This window comes from Pongo pygmaeus, chromosome X (assembly GCF_028885625.2).
Source record: "Pongo pygmaeus isolate AG05252 chromosome X, NHGRI_mPonPyg2-v2.0_pri, whole genome shotgun sequence".
Classification (NCBI taxonomy): domain Eukaryota; kingdom Metazoa; phylum Chordata; class Mammalia; order Primates; family Hominidae; genus Pongo; species Pongo pygmaeus.
The window spans coordinates 84,898,183-84,915,528 of NC_072396.2; the positions used below are offsets into that span (position 1 = coordinate 84,898,183).

At 39.4% G+C, this 17,346-nt stretch overlaps 1 protein-coding gene across 2 annotated transcripts in view; it reads left to right on the forward strand.

Moving 5' to 3' along the window:
• Positions 1 to 17,346, forward strand: part of SH3BGRL (SH3 domain binding glutamate rich protein like) — a 104,248-nt gene that overhangs the window by 74,504 nt on the left and 12,398 nt on the right. The window contains exons 2-3 of one of the 2 annotated variants that reach the window (XR_008497055.2): positions 7,514 to 7,699; positions 8,868 to 9,937. Coding sequence is in view for 1 of the 2 variants with exons in the window: in XM_054471134.2 (XP_054327109.1) it covers positions 7,514 to 7,699; positions 8,868 to 8,948 (267 nt within the window). In the remaining variant the exon portion in view is untranslated. The remainder of the gene's footprint in view (positions 1 to 7,513; positions 7,700 to 8,867; positions 9,938 to 17,346) is intronic. The other variant, XM_054471134.2, reaches the window with a different exon arrangement.

Below are 17,346 nucleotides of genomic sequence, written 5' to 3' on the forward strand. Positions count from 1 at the left end.
GGTTATTTCGCCTGTTAATTGATGCAGTTTCTTCATAGCATTGATGGTCTTTAGAATTTGGCATGTTTTTGCAGTGGTTGGTACCAGTCGCTCCTTTCCAAGTTTAGTAATTCCTTCAGGAGCTCTTGTAAGGCAGGCCTGGTGGTGACAAAATCTCTCAGCATTTGCTTGTCTGTAAAGTATTTGATTTCTCCTTCACTTAGGAAGCTTAGTTTGGCTGGATATGAAATTCTGGATTGAAAATTCTTTTCTTTAAGAATGTTGAATATTGGCCCCCACTCTCTTCTGGCTTGTAGGGTTTCTGCTAAGAGATCCACTGTTAGTCTGATGGGCTTCCCTTTGTGGGTAACCCGACCTTTCTCTCTGGCTGCCCTTAACATTTTTTCCTTCATTTCAACCTTGGTGAATCTGATGATTATGTGTCTTGGGGTTGCTCTTCTTGAGGAGTATCTTTGTGGTGTTCTCTGTATTTCCTGAATTTGAATGTTGGCCTGTCTTGCTAGATTGGGGAAGTTCTCCTGGATAGTATCCTGCAGAGTGTTTTCCAACTTGTTTCCATTCTCCCCATCACTTTCAGATACACCAATCAGACGTAGATTTGGTCTTTTCACATAGTCCTATATTTCTTGGAGGCTTTGTTCATTTCTTTTTACTCTTTTTTCTCTAATCTTGTCTTGTTACTGTATTTCATTAATTTGATCTTCAGTCAGTGATATCCTTTCCTTCTGCTTGATTGAATCAGCCATTGAAGCTTGTGTATGCTTCACGAAGTTCTTGTACTGTGGTTTTCAGCTCCATCTGGTCATTTAAGCTCTTCTCTACACTGGTTATTCTACTTAGCCATTCATCTAACCTTTTGTCAAGGTTTTTATCCTCCTTGCGATGGGCTAAAACATGCTCCTTTAGCTCGGAGAAGTTTGTTATTACAGATCTTCTGAATCCTATTTCTGTCTACTCGTCAAACTCATTCTCCATCCAGTTTTGCTCCCTTGCTGGCATGGAGTTGTGTTCCTTTGTAGAAGAGGCATTCTGGTTTTTGCAATTTTCCACCTTTCTGCTCTGGTTTCTCACCATCTTTGTGGATTTATCTACCTTTGGTCTTTGATGTTGTTGATCTACGGATGTGGTTTTGGTGTGGATGTCCTTTTTGTTGATGTCGATGTTGATGTTGATGCTATTCCTTTCTGTTTATTAGGTTTACTTCTAACAGACAGGCCCCTCAGCTGCAGGTCTGTTGGCGTTTGCTGGAGGTCCACTCTATACCCTGTGTGCCTGGATATCACCAGTGGAGGCTGCAGAACAGCACATATTGCTGCCTGATCCTTCCTCTGGAAGCTTCGTCCCACAGGGGCACCCACCTGTATGAGGTGTCTGTTGGCCCCTACTGGGAGGTGTCTCCCAGTCAGGCTACACGGGGGTCAGGGACCCACTTGAGGAGGCAGTCTGTTTGTTATTGGAGCTCGAACACCATGCCGGGAGAACTACTGCTCTTTTCAGAGCTGCCAGGCAGTGAACTTTAAGTCTGGAGAAGCGGTCAGCTGCCTTTTGTTCAGATATACCCTGCCCCCACAGGTGGAGTCTAGAGAGGCAGTAGGCCTTGCTGAGCTGAGGTGGGCTCCGCCCAGTTCCAGCTTCCCTGCCACTTTGTTTACATTGTGAGCATGGAACTGCCTACTCAATCCTCAGCAAAGGCGGACTTCCCTCCCACTGCCAAGCTCCCGTGTCCCAGGTCAATCTCAGAATGCTGTGCTAGCAGTGAGCAAGGCTCCGTGGGTGTGGGATCTACCAAGCCAGACATGGGAGGGGATCTCCTGGTCAGCTGGTTGCGAAGACATTGGGAAAAGTGCGGTATTTGGGCAGGAGTGTACTGCTCCTCCAGGTACAGTCACTCACAGCTTTCCTTGGCCAGGAAAGGGAAATCCTGTGACCCCTTGCACTTCCCCGGTGAGGCAACACCCCACTCTGCTTTGGCTTGCCCTCTGTGGGCTGCACCCACTGTCCAGCCAGTCCCAGTGAGATGAACCAGGCACCTCTGTTGGAAATGCAGAAATCACTTGTCTTCTGCGTCGATCTCACTGGGAGTTGTAGACCAGAGCTGTTCCTGTTTGGCCATCTTGGAAGTGATCTTCTTTTTCTTTTAGCAGGAATAAAATAGGAAATCTTAGATTATGCTTTAATGCTGCCATATCTTGGGACATCTGTCATGAGAACTCTAGGGAACCGGGGTGGAGGTGAGGAATGATAAGAAAATTCTTATTAGACATTTTAACCAAGACTTGTTTCTTGTTGGTAAAGAGATACAAATTACAGGTTTCACACATTGGATTGTGATCAAACCACTTTTGGAAATATTGCAAACAGACAAGCTGAAAAAAAAGCTGTATCTTGCTGTGGTTATACCCTGAAATTGAGCAAGAAGAAGCCAATGGTGGCTGCGCATGGTGGCCCATGCCTGTAATCCCAGCACTTTGGGAGGCCAAAGCAGGCAGATCATGAGGTCAGGAGATTGAGACCGGCCTGGCTAACATGGTGAAACCCTGTCTCTACTAAAAATACAAAAAAAATATTAGCCGGGCATGGTGGCAGGCGCCTGTAGTCCCAGCTACTCAGGAGGCTGAGGTGAGAGAATGGCATGAACCCGGGAGGCAGAGCTTGCAGTGAGCTGAGATCGTGCCACTGCACTCCAGCCTGGGTGACAGAGTGAGACTACGTCCAAAGAAAAAAAAAAAAAAGGAAGACAATGGTCTAGGAAGTCATGGCAGTATTCATTATTCATTTAAGAATAGACACAGATCTGTTTGGTTACTGAAAGACTACACAGTGGCAATACTGCACTCGCTTATTGACAAACTGACTAACTGGGGTTTCAGATTTGATGTTCCTTTTAGATGTATTTTGTAAGTAATTAAGTAAAAGACTGAACTGGCAGCTTTAAATGCTATTTGTTCACTCCTCGTCCACTCCACTGTTAAATCATTTGACACAGACTAGGCAAAGACAGGCTCATTACTTTTCTTTTTTTTCTTTTCTTTTTTTTTTTTTTTTTTGAGATGGAGTCTCGTTCTGCTGCCCAGGCGAGATCTCGGCTCACTGCAAGCTCCGCCTCCTGGGTTCAGGCCATTCTCCTGCATCAGCCTCCTGGTAGCTGGGACTTCAAGTGCCTGACACCATGCCTGGCTAATTTTTTGTATTTTTAGTAGAGACGGGGTTTCACCTTGTTAGTCAGGATGGTCTCGATCTCCTGACCTCGTGATCCGCCCGCCTCGGCCTCCCAAAGTGCTGGGATTACAGGCGTGAGCCACCGCGCCCGGCTCAGGCTCATTACTCTTCTAAAATGAAGAGTGGCCCTTCCTAGGGTAGCATTTGAAATAAATGGAGCCAAATGGAGGGAGACTCAGTATCTGAATTTCTCTTTGAGGAAGTTGACTGAGTCAAAAATTATAACCTGTTTGAAAAAAGACAAATGCACATACACACCATGATTTATTTATAGAGTTCAATTATATGTAATAATTTAGTAGGAGAAATTGTGAGCATCCATTTAGAAAGTTTCCAAGTTTATTTTGTAATACTGTACCTTCATTGTTCTAGTTCAATATGCTGTCACCTTTGTGAGCTCAGTTTTTACCGTTGGCTAGTTATATTAAATTTTATTAAGCATGTCATCTCACCAGAACTATAGATTGTATGCAATATAGAAGGATTAAAAATCTAACATTTGTGCTCTCCTTATTAAGCTTAGTCTAAGTGGCATTGCTACTAGCAATAAATGCTTGTTTTCTCTTCTCTCATTGGCGTTGCCATTCTCTTGGCTCCTCTCACCTAACAACCTTGTATTGTTGTCTTAGCTTTTTATTTAAATACGCTATTTTAATTGAACTTTTAAATATATCTATTTCTAATCTCTCCCAATAGATTGTAATGTTGGGAAGGGATCACACCTATTTATCTTTAGCTAGTTTAGAGAGTCTAACAAAGTTCATTGAGAGTCACTTAAGAGACACTCAAGAAATATTGTTGAGTAACTTCTGACAATCATTTTATATTTTAGCACATCGTATTCAAGAACTTCTGTCAATGTTAATTAACTGTTAGTAGAGAAAGTGTGATAGAGGTTGATCATAAAAAAAGGCAAAATTCCCACTTTGGTTAAATGGCTTTTTTTTTTTTTGGAAGGTCGACACTTTCTTTTATAAAAAGGGTATTTTCCCATTTGAAGCATCATTGGTGAAGTTTTGATCTTTCTTTGGTATTTGCAACATTCACACTGGCACCTTCTAAAGCAGAAACTTTGTCACTCCCCTTTCTTTGAAAGAAACTTGACCCTTAGCATGACAGAAAGGGAGCTTGCTAAGGCTTGTGGGAAGACAACTGTTTACTCCAGAAAACAATTGTTTAATGTACCTGCTCTGTGTCTTTGGAGAGAAGAATACCCTGAATCTCAAAAATCTGACATGTGGACAGAAATGACTTGGAATTCTTTGGGTAGAGGTGAGGGGTGTGGTTTACTGTTTGAAAAATATTTATTTAAATTCCTGGACAGTGCATTGTCCACTTGCAAATGCATTTACTTGCTGAAAAGGCTATCAATAGCTTTTTAACTCCAAAGTCGTTTTTATCCTGGAAGAAATTTAAATATTATTTCTAAATGAACCCTTGTGACACCTGTTCCTCTTGGTTCTGGCAATATATGGTTTTCAGTCTCATGTGTTCACTGTGTCCCTTTATTTTAAGTCCTATTAGGGAAATTAGGAAATTACCATCACCAGATACTCCCTTATAAGGGTGTGTTATAGTGAACGTGTGCCTATAGGCGTATAAGAAAGACAATAATTGGCCGGGTGCAGTGGCTCATGCCTGTAATCCCAGCACTTTGGGAGGCCGAGTTGGACGGATCATGAGGTCAGGAGTTCGAGACCAGCCTGACCAACATGGTGAAACCCCGTCTCTACTAAAAATACAAAAATGAGCCGGGTTTGGTGGTGTGCACCTGTAATCCCAGCTACTCAGGAGGCTGAGGCAGAAGAATCACTTGAACCCGGGAGGCAGAGCTTGCAGTGAGCCGAGATCACGCCACTGCACTCCAGCCTGGGCGACAGAGCTAGACTCCGTCTCAAAAAAAAAAAAAAAAAAAGCAATAATTATTTATATATTAGAAATCTCCACTTGAGTGCAGGAGTTTGAAGCTGCAGTGAGGCAAGCTCATGAGACTGCACTCCAGCCTGGGTGAAACAGCAAGACCCTATCTTGGAAAAAAAAAATTAAAGGAATAGATTCCTTCTTGGAAATAAACAATATGTGAAATTTTGGACTTCAAAATTTGATCAAGTTAGGAAACAATTTTTTTTAACTTTCCCTGAAGATTCAAAGCTGAACAAAAGTTCATATTTGACATGGCAGAACCTCTTAGCGAAGCGTGATTATGGCCAATTCTGTTCAGCTTTATGGAGATGTAGAACACACTAGTAGGTATGTGTACTTGTCATCAGGCAATCTCGGGGCATGGGAGAAATACTTGGCCATTACTCTCCAACTGATGGCTGGAGAGTAATTACTTCAGTGAAGGTACACTATCATGCCTAGTGATACCAGGCCTGGCGACCATTTTAACTTAGCACAGTGAGTCATGTTCTCAACAAAGTAAGCGTTCAATAAGGTAGGAAAAGCCTCAAAAAATAATTTATCTTAAAGGTCCTCTGCTCATGCAAATGTGACTGATGACATTCTGCCAGGGTCATGTATGTAAAATTCTTAGCATGTCTCTTCACTCATTCAAAAAAAAAATCTATTGGAATGCAAGTTCCCTCAAAGTATGGGGTTTTCACATGTTGCCCAGGCCAGTCTCGAATTCCTGGGCTCAAGCAATCCTCCTGCTTCAGCTTCCCAAAATGCTGGGATTACAGATGTGAGCCACCGTGCCCAGCCTTGAAAGTACAGTCTTAATGGGACATCTTTGTATCTACTCAAATTTGTAAATATGCTAATGATCGACAAATTACTTGACACACTTGACATTGACTGAACCCACCTACTGTACCTCAGAGGTTGAAACCATTGATTTAATGGAACCTTTCATCAAGTGCATTAGTCCACTAGACACTCCTATTTATTGAGTTTTACATTGATTTTTCTCAGTTCAAAAGAGGGCATATGTTACATTTAGGAATGAAAGTTTGATTTTATAAGCCAATTAAAAAACAGAATTCTCATTAGAAAAATTACCTTGTAGCAAGTTTTGCCAGATTCTAACTGATCTTTAAAGAGGGACATTCAGTACTCTAATCTAAATAGCATTGAAAACTTTCAGTTTCTATTGCGAGAAATTGAGAATTATTTTCCTGAGGTTATGTGATGATAGAGAAAATTATTTAATCACAATCACAAGCAACTTAGAAAGACAAAAACACAACTTTTATGCATATATGCATGTATGTGGGGGTAGATGGAGGGGTGTAAATCCAGAGAGGGACTTGACTGTATGTGAGTTGCTTATTTTGCATTTTTATTCTCATTGGTGGACAGATTTATTTTATTTTATTTTTTGATGACAACACTCCATGTGTCTTTATTTTAATGTGATTCCATGAAGAAACTTGCTTATTGATTACGGTCCTATAGCTCAGAAATGTTAAGTTATGGTTTTAAATATGGGTTAATTACCATTGACGTGTGAATACAGGTTCTAAAAGAAATGCATATCAGAAGAGAAACTGAACTGAATAGTATTAATTTTACTGTTTTCAAAGCTCTCTCCTAGCTATGATAAGGAGACAGAATACATGTGCCATCGCTACCTGGTTATCTAGATGAACATATTAGGTTGGTGCAGAGGTAATTGCAGTTTTTGCCATTGAAGGCAATGACCAAAACTGCAATTACTTTTGCACCAACCTAATACATGCTACACATAAAAGATACCTTAGCAGCACATGATAAGGGCTAATGAATGGTACAGATATATTGCAAACTTTATAGGTTGTAGGATTAGCTAATATCTTCTTGTTCAGTTTCTGTTTTGAACACTGAAAATTGAGACTTGAATGACTCTTGAAGCTTGTGCGGTTTGTCAAGGAAAGATTCATTTCTATTGCATATACAATTCTCGTTAAGAAGGGAAGCAGATGCGTCATTTGGAAAAACTTTCTTGAAAGGCTGAAACTAAGGGAGGCTTGTAGAGTATCAGAAAACATAACTTTTCACTACACATAATTTGGAGTTAACTGCATTTTTAGATATTGATATGCATCAGTTAGTTTTGCATGTACATCATTAAATAATGAGAATTTTCAATGGAAAAAAAAAGAGAAATTCAACTTGATAAAAGGACCAGTGGACCAAAAGCTCTTCAATACACTTGTGAGGCATTATTAACAATACACTAACAAAGAGGGAAAATCATATAACTTCTGTGAAACCACAATCTTTGTTCTGTCTGAATTCATTTCTGCCAGCTCACAAACATTTGACTTTTGTTGAATTTGGAAAATACGGTTTCTTGTCCTTTGGGTCCTAGATTAAGAAGAAACAACAAGATGTGCTTGGTTTCCTAGAAGCCAACAAAATAGGATTTGAAGAAAAAGATATTGCAGCCAATGAAGAGAATCGGAAGTGGATGAGAGAAAATGTACCTGAAAATAGTCGACCAGCCACAGGGTACCCCCTGCCACCTCAGATTTTCAATGAAAGCCAGTATCGCGGGGTAAGAAAACAATTTAAATTCTTGTTTATTGTAATAGATTGCCCCAAATCTATCCATTATTTTCACCTCTGCCTCCAAGCCTGCATATATATAGTCATATCTCTTGCATATAGTCATTTGTCCTTTGCATTCACTCAAAGGCTGGATGTAGACAATGGCTACGTTTTCTAAATATGTTTGCTATTGATTATGCATCACAGCCAAATTTAGGAAAGTTTATTCGTTGCTTTTTGAGAATGCGTTGTGGCTTATAAGATGGCAGTAGAAATCCCAACCAAATTTAGTCATGTGAAGATTCTCTTGCATTCTCCAGGTTGAAACCTCTTAGCTGTTTGGTTGCTCTTCTGGTCATGCATCATGGACATCTCATTGCCTTTCTCAAAACACAGCAAAGATTAACTGTTCTTCTGGCCTTGGGCATGTCTAGCTAATATCTAGTCTACTGTGGGCTCTGAGAAAATCTCAACCTAAATGAATAATGGAATAGAAATATGGTGAATGGAAACAACAGTGTCTGACCAGAAATAGACATCTTCCTACTGGGAAATAGGTGGCTGTTTTGCATGGTGGAGGAAGCTGCAGGCAGATTTAAATTCCATGTGATGTGGAATAAATCATTCTGCAGTTTTTGTGACATAGAACAGCACACTTTTCAACCTATATTAAATAAGATCCAGAAGCCTTGCCTCTTTATTACTCCTCATTCCTTCCAGAATTCTAGTATTATGGAAGTTAGTCTGTCTGTCCCCAAGGAGGTAGATGATTCTGTCGACCAGTCAGGTCATTCTGAATAAATCTCCTTCTGTTTTTTTTTTTTGAGATGGAGTTTCCCTCTTGTTGCCCAGGCTGGAGTGCAGTGGCGTGATCTTGGCTCACTGCAAACTCCGCCTCCCAGGCTCAAGCGATTCTCCTGCCTCAACCTTCCAAGTAGCTGAGATTACAGGCATGTGCCACCACACCTGGCTAATTTTTGTATTTTTAGTAGAGACGGGGTTTCTCCATGTTGATCAGGCTGGTCTCAAACTCCCGACCTTAGGTGATCCGCCCACCTCGGCCTCCCAAAGTGTTGGGATTACAGGCATGAGCCACTGCTCTTGGCTGAATAAATTTCCTTTTTTTCTTTTATTGGTTACATATTGCTAATTCATCTTACCTTCTTTTCATCAAGGACTATGATGCCTTCTTTGAAGCCAGAGAAAATAATGCAGTGTATGCCTTCTTAGGCTTGACAGCTCCACCTGGTTCAAAGGTATGATACCCTTTTTTTCCTGCTTTATAGGTCATTTTATTGCTGCTGAACTTTTTTAATCAGTAAGATTTTCATTTTTGTTAAGTATTCAGATTAAGTCAGAGACAGTCCTTTATAGCAAAAAGTGCCTTCTCTGCATCCACTTAATTCCTATTAGGGCAGAAAGATGTGCATAACCAAATGCATAAACTATGTGTTTAGCAGGTAGGTAGAGTGACTTCCCCATCAAGCTGCCCACGGGAGCAAATTTCTCATTGACCTACGCACAAATAAGTGCTTAGCAATTTTAAAGCCTTCATTATTCCAGCTGTCCTGCATGGTTCTACATCGACAGTAAGCATCTTAGTTCATGGTAATCTCCTTGGCAGCACTTATTGTCTTTGTGTGAGAGCAAATGATAGAGTCATCCATTCAAGTTAATTAAGAGCATCTGCATTGCAAAACTGTTCACTAAATTGCTCGCCAAATTCGAGGCTTTTTTCCTGCCAACACAAATTAATTTTTTAAGTAGCAGCATTTTCAGGAGAGACCAAATAAAGAAAGCAACAATAAAATTGTCTGTCTAGTGAGATGTCCCCAAACTATCAACTTTAAACATACTTTTGCCTTTTATAGTAGTTCTTCACACAAACTGCCTTAATCAAAATGCGTGTCTCTTGCTCTATCATTTTATGTTTTGCTCTTAGCAACTAATTGTATGTTAGACAGATTCTTTGAACTCCAATTCCCTCTCCTATTTTAAAAAGCTGTGTTATTGTCTGTTTTCACTAGACAAAAATTTACTAGTACTATGTTTATGTCATTGTGAAATGGTTTTCTTGCCGAACTTTCTTTTCCCATGGATAAAATGTTATATTTTAGGCTTTGTATAATTTGAGCCATAAGAAAAGTGAGGTAAGGCACTTTTCTTTTTTTTGGGGGGGTTTCTGTGGTACTTCATTTTTTTTTATTATACTTTAAGTTCTAGGGTACATGTGCACAACGTGCAGGTTTGATACATACGTATACATGTGCCATGGTGGTTTGCTGCACCCATCAACTCATCATTTACATTAGGTATTTCTCCTAAGGCTATCCCTCCCCCAACCCCCCACCCCTCAACAGGCCCCGCTGTGTGATGTTCTCCGCCCTGTGTCCAAGTGATCTCATTGTTCAATTCCCACCTATGAGTGAGAACATGCAGTGTTTGGTTTTCTGTCCTTGTGATAGTTTGCTGAGAATGATGGTTTCCAGCTTCATCCATGTCCCTGCAAAGGACATGAACACATCCTTTTTTATGGCTGCATAGTATTCCATGGTGTATATGTGTCATAGTTTCTTAATCCAGTCTGTCATTGATGGACATTTGGGTTGGTTCCAAGTCTTTGCTATTGTAAATAGTGGGTGGCACTTTAATCTACCAGCTGTACTGGAGGCACAGAAGATAATCAACTTATCCAAGTTCAGAGAGCTAGTGGATTAAACCAGTAGAGTTACCGGCACTTTTCTTTAAATAAGATAGTAAGAGCACTAGATTGCAGCATCTGCAATCCAGACAGAGTAGCATCTGGAGGCTTGCATTATGAATTTTAGCCCCAAATAGACTGCAAGAACAAACCAGCAATCCTGAGAGGACCCACAGACCCTCTCAAGGAAGTGGACTGCTCCTGTAGGACTCAGGAGACACCCCAAATACTGTGAGTGCCCCAACTGAGGAAGTGGAAAAGGGAGACCCTTCTCTCCCGAACACATACCCTCACTGGAGAAACTGAAGGTCTGTTTGTGGGAGAAGTTTCCAACTTTACCTGGAGCTGAGTCAAGTTAGAGAGCCCAGCGAAATACAGGGGTAGAGGAAGCAACAGAAAGGCCCTGGTATCTCTCTGAGTCCCCAAGCAGCTCATTTCTGCCTGGCACCACAGGGATCCATCGGGAGGGTGGCCAGAGGAGCAGGGGTTAAAACTCCACAGAAAGAAGGAATTATCTAGCCAAATTTTGTAACAATTCGAACTGGGCAAGTAGCCTTCTGGCCAGAATTGGGGGGAGGGTGCAAATATCACTTGCAGACTTCACAGGCAAGGGAAGAACTAAAGCCCTTTTCTTTCGCAGCTGGGAGGTGGATAGCCTTGGGGGAATTTTTAAGCCCCTCTTGCCCTCCACCTGGAAACAGACTGAGGGCTGTTGGAGGGGGGCTTGGTGGAAGTGAGACCAACCCTTCGGTTTACCTGGGAGCTGAGTGAGGCCTGTGACTGCTGATTTTACAGGACTTCCCTGACAATCTGCGTGACTCAGCAGAGGAAGCCATCCTAGGTATAGAACTCCAGTGACCTGGGAATCTCACCCCCACCCCTCACAGCAGCCACAGCAAGACCCACCCGAGGAGAGTCTGAGCTCAGACATGCCCAGCCCCTCCCCCACCTGATGGTCCTTCCCTTTCCACCCTGGTAGTGGAAGACAAAGGGCATATAATCTTGGAAGTTCTAGGGCCCTGCCCACTGCCGTTCCCTCTCCACAATACTACAGCTGATGGTTTCTGGAAAGCGCCACCTCCTGGCCAACCAGCATAAAAATAGAGGGTCCAAAGCTTAGGACCCTCACGGAGTCCATTGCACCCTCCACCTCCTCCACCAGACCAGGCGCTGGTATGCATGGCTGAGAGACCCATAGATGGTTCACATCGCAGGACTCTGTGCAGACAACCCCCAGTACCAGCCAGGAGCTGGGTAGACTCGCTGGGTAGCTAGACCCAGAAGAGAGAGAACAATCACTGCAGTTTGGCTCACAGGAAGCCACATCCATAGGAAAAGGGGGAGAGTACTATATCAAGGGAGCACCCCATGGGACAAAATAATCTGAACAACAGCCTTCAGCCTTAGACCTTCCCTCTGACAGAGCCTACCCAAGTGAGAAGGAACCAGAAAACCAACAGTGGTAATATGACAAAACAGTGCCCTTCAACATCTGCAAAAAATCACACTAGTTCACCAGTAATGATCCAAATCAAGAAGAAATCCCTGATTTACCTGAAAAAGAATTCAGGGGGTTAGTTATTAAGCTAATCAGGGAGGGAACAGAGAAAAGCAAAGCCCAATGCAAGGAAATCCAAAAAATGATACAAGAAGTAAAGGGAGAAATATTCAATGAAATAGACAGTTTAAAGAAAAAAACAAGCAAAAATTCAGGAAACTTTGGATGCACTTTTAGAAACACAAAATGCTTTGGAAAGTCTCAGCAATAGAATTGAACAAGTAGAAGAAAGAAATTCAGAGCTCGAAGACAAGGTCTTTGAATTAACCCAATCCAACAAAGACAAAGAAAAAAGAATAAGAAAATATGAACAAAGCCTCCAAGAAGTCTGAGATTATGTTAAACAACCAAACCTAAGAATAATTGGAGTTCCTGAGGAAGAAGAGAATTCTAAAATCTTGGAAAACATATTTGGGGGAATAATCAAGGAAAACTTCCCTGGCCTAGCTAGAGATATATACATCCAAATACAAGAAGCACAAAGAACACCTGGGAAATCCATTGCAAAAAGATCTTCGCCTTAGGCACATTGTCATCAGGTTATCCGAAGTTAAGACAAAGGAAATAATCTTAACAGCTGTGAGACAGAAGCACTAGGTAACCTATAAAGGAAAACCTATCAGATTAACTGCAGATATCTCAGCAAAAACCCTACAAGCTAGAAGGGATTAGGGCCCTATCTTCAGCCTCCTTAAACAAAATGATTATCAGCCAACAATTTTGTATCTGGTGAAACTAAGCATCATATATGAAGGAAAGACTCAGCTCTTTTCAGACAAACAAATGCTGGGAGAATTCACCATTATAAGCCACCACTACAGGAGCTCTAAATCTTGAAAGGAATCCTGGAAACACATCAAAACAGAACCTCTTTAAGGCATAAATCACACAGGACCTATAAAACAAAAATACAAGCTTGAAAACAAAAGCAAAAAACAACAATGAAAAAACCTAGAGTACACAGGCAACAAAGAGCACAATGAATGCAATGGTACCTCACATTTCCATGCTATCATTGAATGTAAATGGCTTAAATGCTTCACTTGAAAGATGCAGAACTGCAGAATGGATAAGAACTCACCAACCAACTATCTTCTGCCTTCAGGAGACTCACCTAACACGTAAGGAGGCATATAAAGTAAAGGGGTGGAAAAAGGTATTTCATGCAAATGGACACCAAATGAGAGCAGGGGCAACTATTCTTATATCAGACAAAACAAACTTTAAAGCAACAGTGGTAAAAGAGACAAAGAGAGACATTATATAGTGGTGAAAGACCTTGTCCAACAGGAAAATATCACAATCTTAAACATATATGCACCTAACACTGGAGCTTTCAAATTTATAAAACAATTACTAATAGACCTAAGAAATGAGATAGACAGCAACACAATAATAGTGGGGGAATTCAATATCCAACTGACAGCACTAGACAGGTCATCAACACAGAAAGTCAACAAAGAAACAATGGATTTAAACTATACCTTGGAGCAAATGAACTTAACAGATATATACAGAACATTTTATCCAACTGCAGAATACACATTCTATTCAACAGCACATGGAACTTTCTCCAACATAGACCATATGATAGGCCATAAAATGAGTCTCAATAAATTTAAGAAAATTGATATTATATCAAGCACTTTCTGAGACCACAGTGGAATAAAACTGGAAATCAACTCCAAAAGGAACCCAAAATTAAATAACCTGCTCCTGAATGAGCATTGGGTTAAAAACAAAATCAAGATGGATATTAAAAAATTCTTTAAACTGAATGACAGTAATGACACAACCTATCAAAACCTCTGGGATACAGCAAAGGCGGTGCTAAGAGGAAAGTTTATGGCCCTAAACGCCTACATCAAAAAGTCTGAAAGAGCACAAACAATGTAAGGTCGCACTTCAAAGAACTAGAGAAACAAGAACAAACCAAACCCAAACCCAGCAGAAGAAAGAAATAACCAAGATCAGAACATAGCTAAATTAAATTGAAACAAAAAAATACAAAAGATACGTGAAACAAAAAGCTGGTTCTTTGAAAAGATTAAAATTGATAGACCATTAGCAAGATTAACCAAGAAAAGAATAAAGAAAATCCAAATAACTTCACTAAGAAATGAAACTAGAAATATTATAACTGACACCACTGAAATACAAAAGATCATTCAAGGCTAATATGAACACCTCTATGCACATAAACTAGAAAATCTAGAAGAGAATGGATAAATTCCTGGAAAAATATCACTTTCCTAGCTTAAATCAGAATGAATCAGATACATTTAAAAGACCAATAACAGGCATCAAGATTGAAATGGTAATTTAAAAATTACCACCAAAAAAGTCCAGGATTAGAATGATTCACAACAGAATTCTACTAGACTTTCAAAGAAGAATTAATACCAATCTGTTGGACTCTATTCCACAAGATAATGAAAGAAGGAACCCTCTCTAACTCATTCTATGAAGCCAGCATCACCCTAATACCAAAACCAGGAAGTGACACAACCAAAAAAGAAAACTACAGACCAATATCCTTGATGAACATAGATGCTAAAATCCTTAAGAAAATACTTGCTAACTGAATCCAACAAAATATTAAAAAGATAATCCACCATGATCAAATGGGTTTCATACCAGGGATGCAGGGATGGTTTAACATACACAAGTCAATAAATGTGATGCACCACATAAACAGAATTAAAAACAAAAATTACATAATCAGCTCAATAGATGCAGAAAAAGCATTCAACAAAATCCAGCATCACTTTATGATTAAAACTCTCAGCAAAATCAGCATACAAGGGACATACCTTAATGTAATAAAAGCCATCTGTGACAAACCCACAGCCAACATAATACAGAATGGGGAAAAGTTGAAAGCATTCCCACTGAGAACTAGAGCAAGACATGGATGCCCACTGTCACCACTTCTCTTCAACATAGTACTGGAAGTCTTAGCCATTGCAATCAGACAAGAGAAAGAAATAATGGGCATCCAAATTGGTAAAGAGGAAGTCAATTGGTCACTGTTTGCTGATGATATGATCATTTATCTTGAAAACCCTAAGGACTCCTCCAGAAAGCTCCTAGAACTGATAAAAGAATTCAGCAAAATTTCCAGATCCAAGATTAATATACACAAATCAGTAGCTCTTCTATACACCAACAGTGACCAAGTGGAGAATCAAATCAAGAACTCAACCCCTTTTATGTTAGCTGAAAAAAAAAAACCACTTAGGAATATACCTAACCAAGGAGTAGAAAGACCTCCACAAGGAAAACTGCAAAACACTGCTGAAAGAAATCATAGATAACACAAAAATGGAAGCACATCCCATGCTCATGGATGGATGCAATCAATATTGTGAAAATGACCAAACTGCCAAAAGCAATCTACAAATTCAATGCAATTCCCATTAAAATACCACTATCATTCTTCATAGAAAAAAAATTCTAAAATTCATACGAAATCAAAAAGTGATTGAGAGGGCCTAAAATGGGACAGCAGTTATGGAAAGGAAAAGATGGATTTAGGAGCCTCCCCCTACCAAAAAAAAAAAAAAAAAGTTACAGGATTTAGGAATTAATGAGTTGCTTGTGCCTATAAAGACCTGAGCGGGATTAAAGCTAGCCATGGGATCTCTAACCTTGGTGTTTGGGAAATGAAGCAAAGGTCATGGAGGAAATGGAAAGTCAGTGATCCAGGGAAGAAGTTAGCCTTGGAAAGAGCATGTGGTGTTCCGAGAGTGGATGGAATTAGGAGAAAAGAATAAAAATAAAGAGAAATTGTAATGTGTGGGAAGGTTAGGGAAAGTCAGATTTGAAAGTATAAGGCAGGAGGAAAACTTAGCCGCAAGGAGTGAGGGGAAATTTGAAACATTAGATCCCTGAGAAGAATTGAACAGATTCAGTTGAAAATTGGCTAGGGAATAGGCTAAGATCATAAATAAATAAATAAGTAAATAAACAAATAAATAAAAAACAGCTAAGCAGGGCCCAGCAGTAGTTAGAATGGATGGGCCCATAGGAAGCTAGACATCTTGGTTGCCATGTTTCTTCCATCATTGCTTAAGCCCGGTAGTAGGAATAGAGTAAAAGAATAGTGAATGTTATGAAGGATGGGAAAGAAGGACCTGATAGACTGGGTTAACAAGAATAGGTGTGGTATTGACAATGAACATGAAGGGTGGATTGGTGATAGGGAGATTTTGAATTTTGGTATTTAATAGGTTTTTCCAAGACTAGAAGTGATCCATTTCATGTCAGAATGATATTTTTATACTTCAGCTCAATTTCTAGAGTTTTCCCCTTTAACAGGACAATAAGCCTTCAACAAAGAACCAGATGAACAGAAAGTATACTAAATAAGAAAGACAACTAGTTAACCCACATTGAAAAAGTTAATTGATAATAAAAGTTATATGATAAAATGAGATAAAATGTTTAGCTGTAAAGTCAGCAAAACTAAAACAAAATGATAATAGTGCTGAGAAGGGTGGATTGAAACAGTTGCTGTAATACATTACTGATGTTGGCATAAATTGGTACTCCTTTTTGAAAACCAAAATGGCAAATACGTGTCAAGGATCTCAAAAATATTGGTACTCCTTCACCCAGTGGCTTCACATTGGGTATTATAATCAAGTGAAATAATCCTATACGTGGAAAAACTTCATAGATAAAAATGTGAATAGAAGTGTTAATTATAATCTTAAAACTTTGAAAACAAGTTAAATGCTTAACATATTTAACAAGAGATTCAACTAAATTAATTCATGCATTGAATGAACTTTATGGATAAAATATGAACAAAGTATTATACTGTGTCTAATTCTGAACTTTAGAAACTAGTTAAGTATCCAACAATAGTGTCAACAAAAATTGTTTATCTACTGAATGAACTTGGACTGTCATGAAGAAAATGAAAGTTTGTGAAAACATATATGTAAATGAGCTACAGAATTATTTTGAAAGTAAGGTTAATATTCTAATTACATTTAAAATGTATGGATAGGACAAAAAAAAGACTGAAAGGTAGTTAATATGCATTTTCTCCTATTCTCTACTTTTAAATAATTATCAAATATACTCTTTACATTTAAAAAATAATTGAAACCAATGCACTGGAGAGCTTGATATTGAAAGGTACTCTGTGTCAAATATTTCCATAAGGCAAAGAATCCTTCTGTGTAAGACAAATAATTGTTGTATTCTTTTCTATATTTGATTGTTTAAAACAAGGTATGTATTTGTCTACTATGATTTACTCAATTTTGTCAATATGAAACATTTCTTAGTACTGGCATTTCTTACTTTAAAGTGGAGATGATGGTTTTGAGATACGAAATAAGATCACTGATATTTTTACTACAAAATAAATATTTGGTGATGC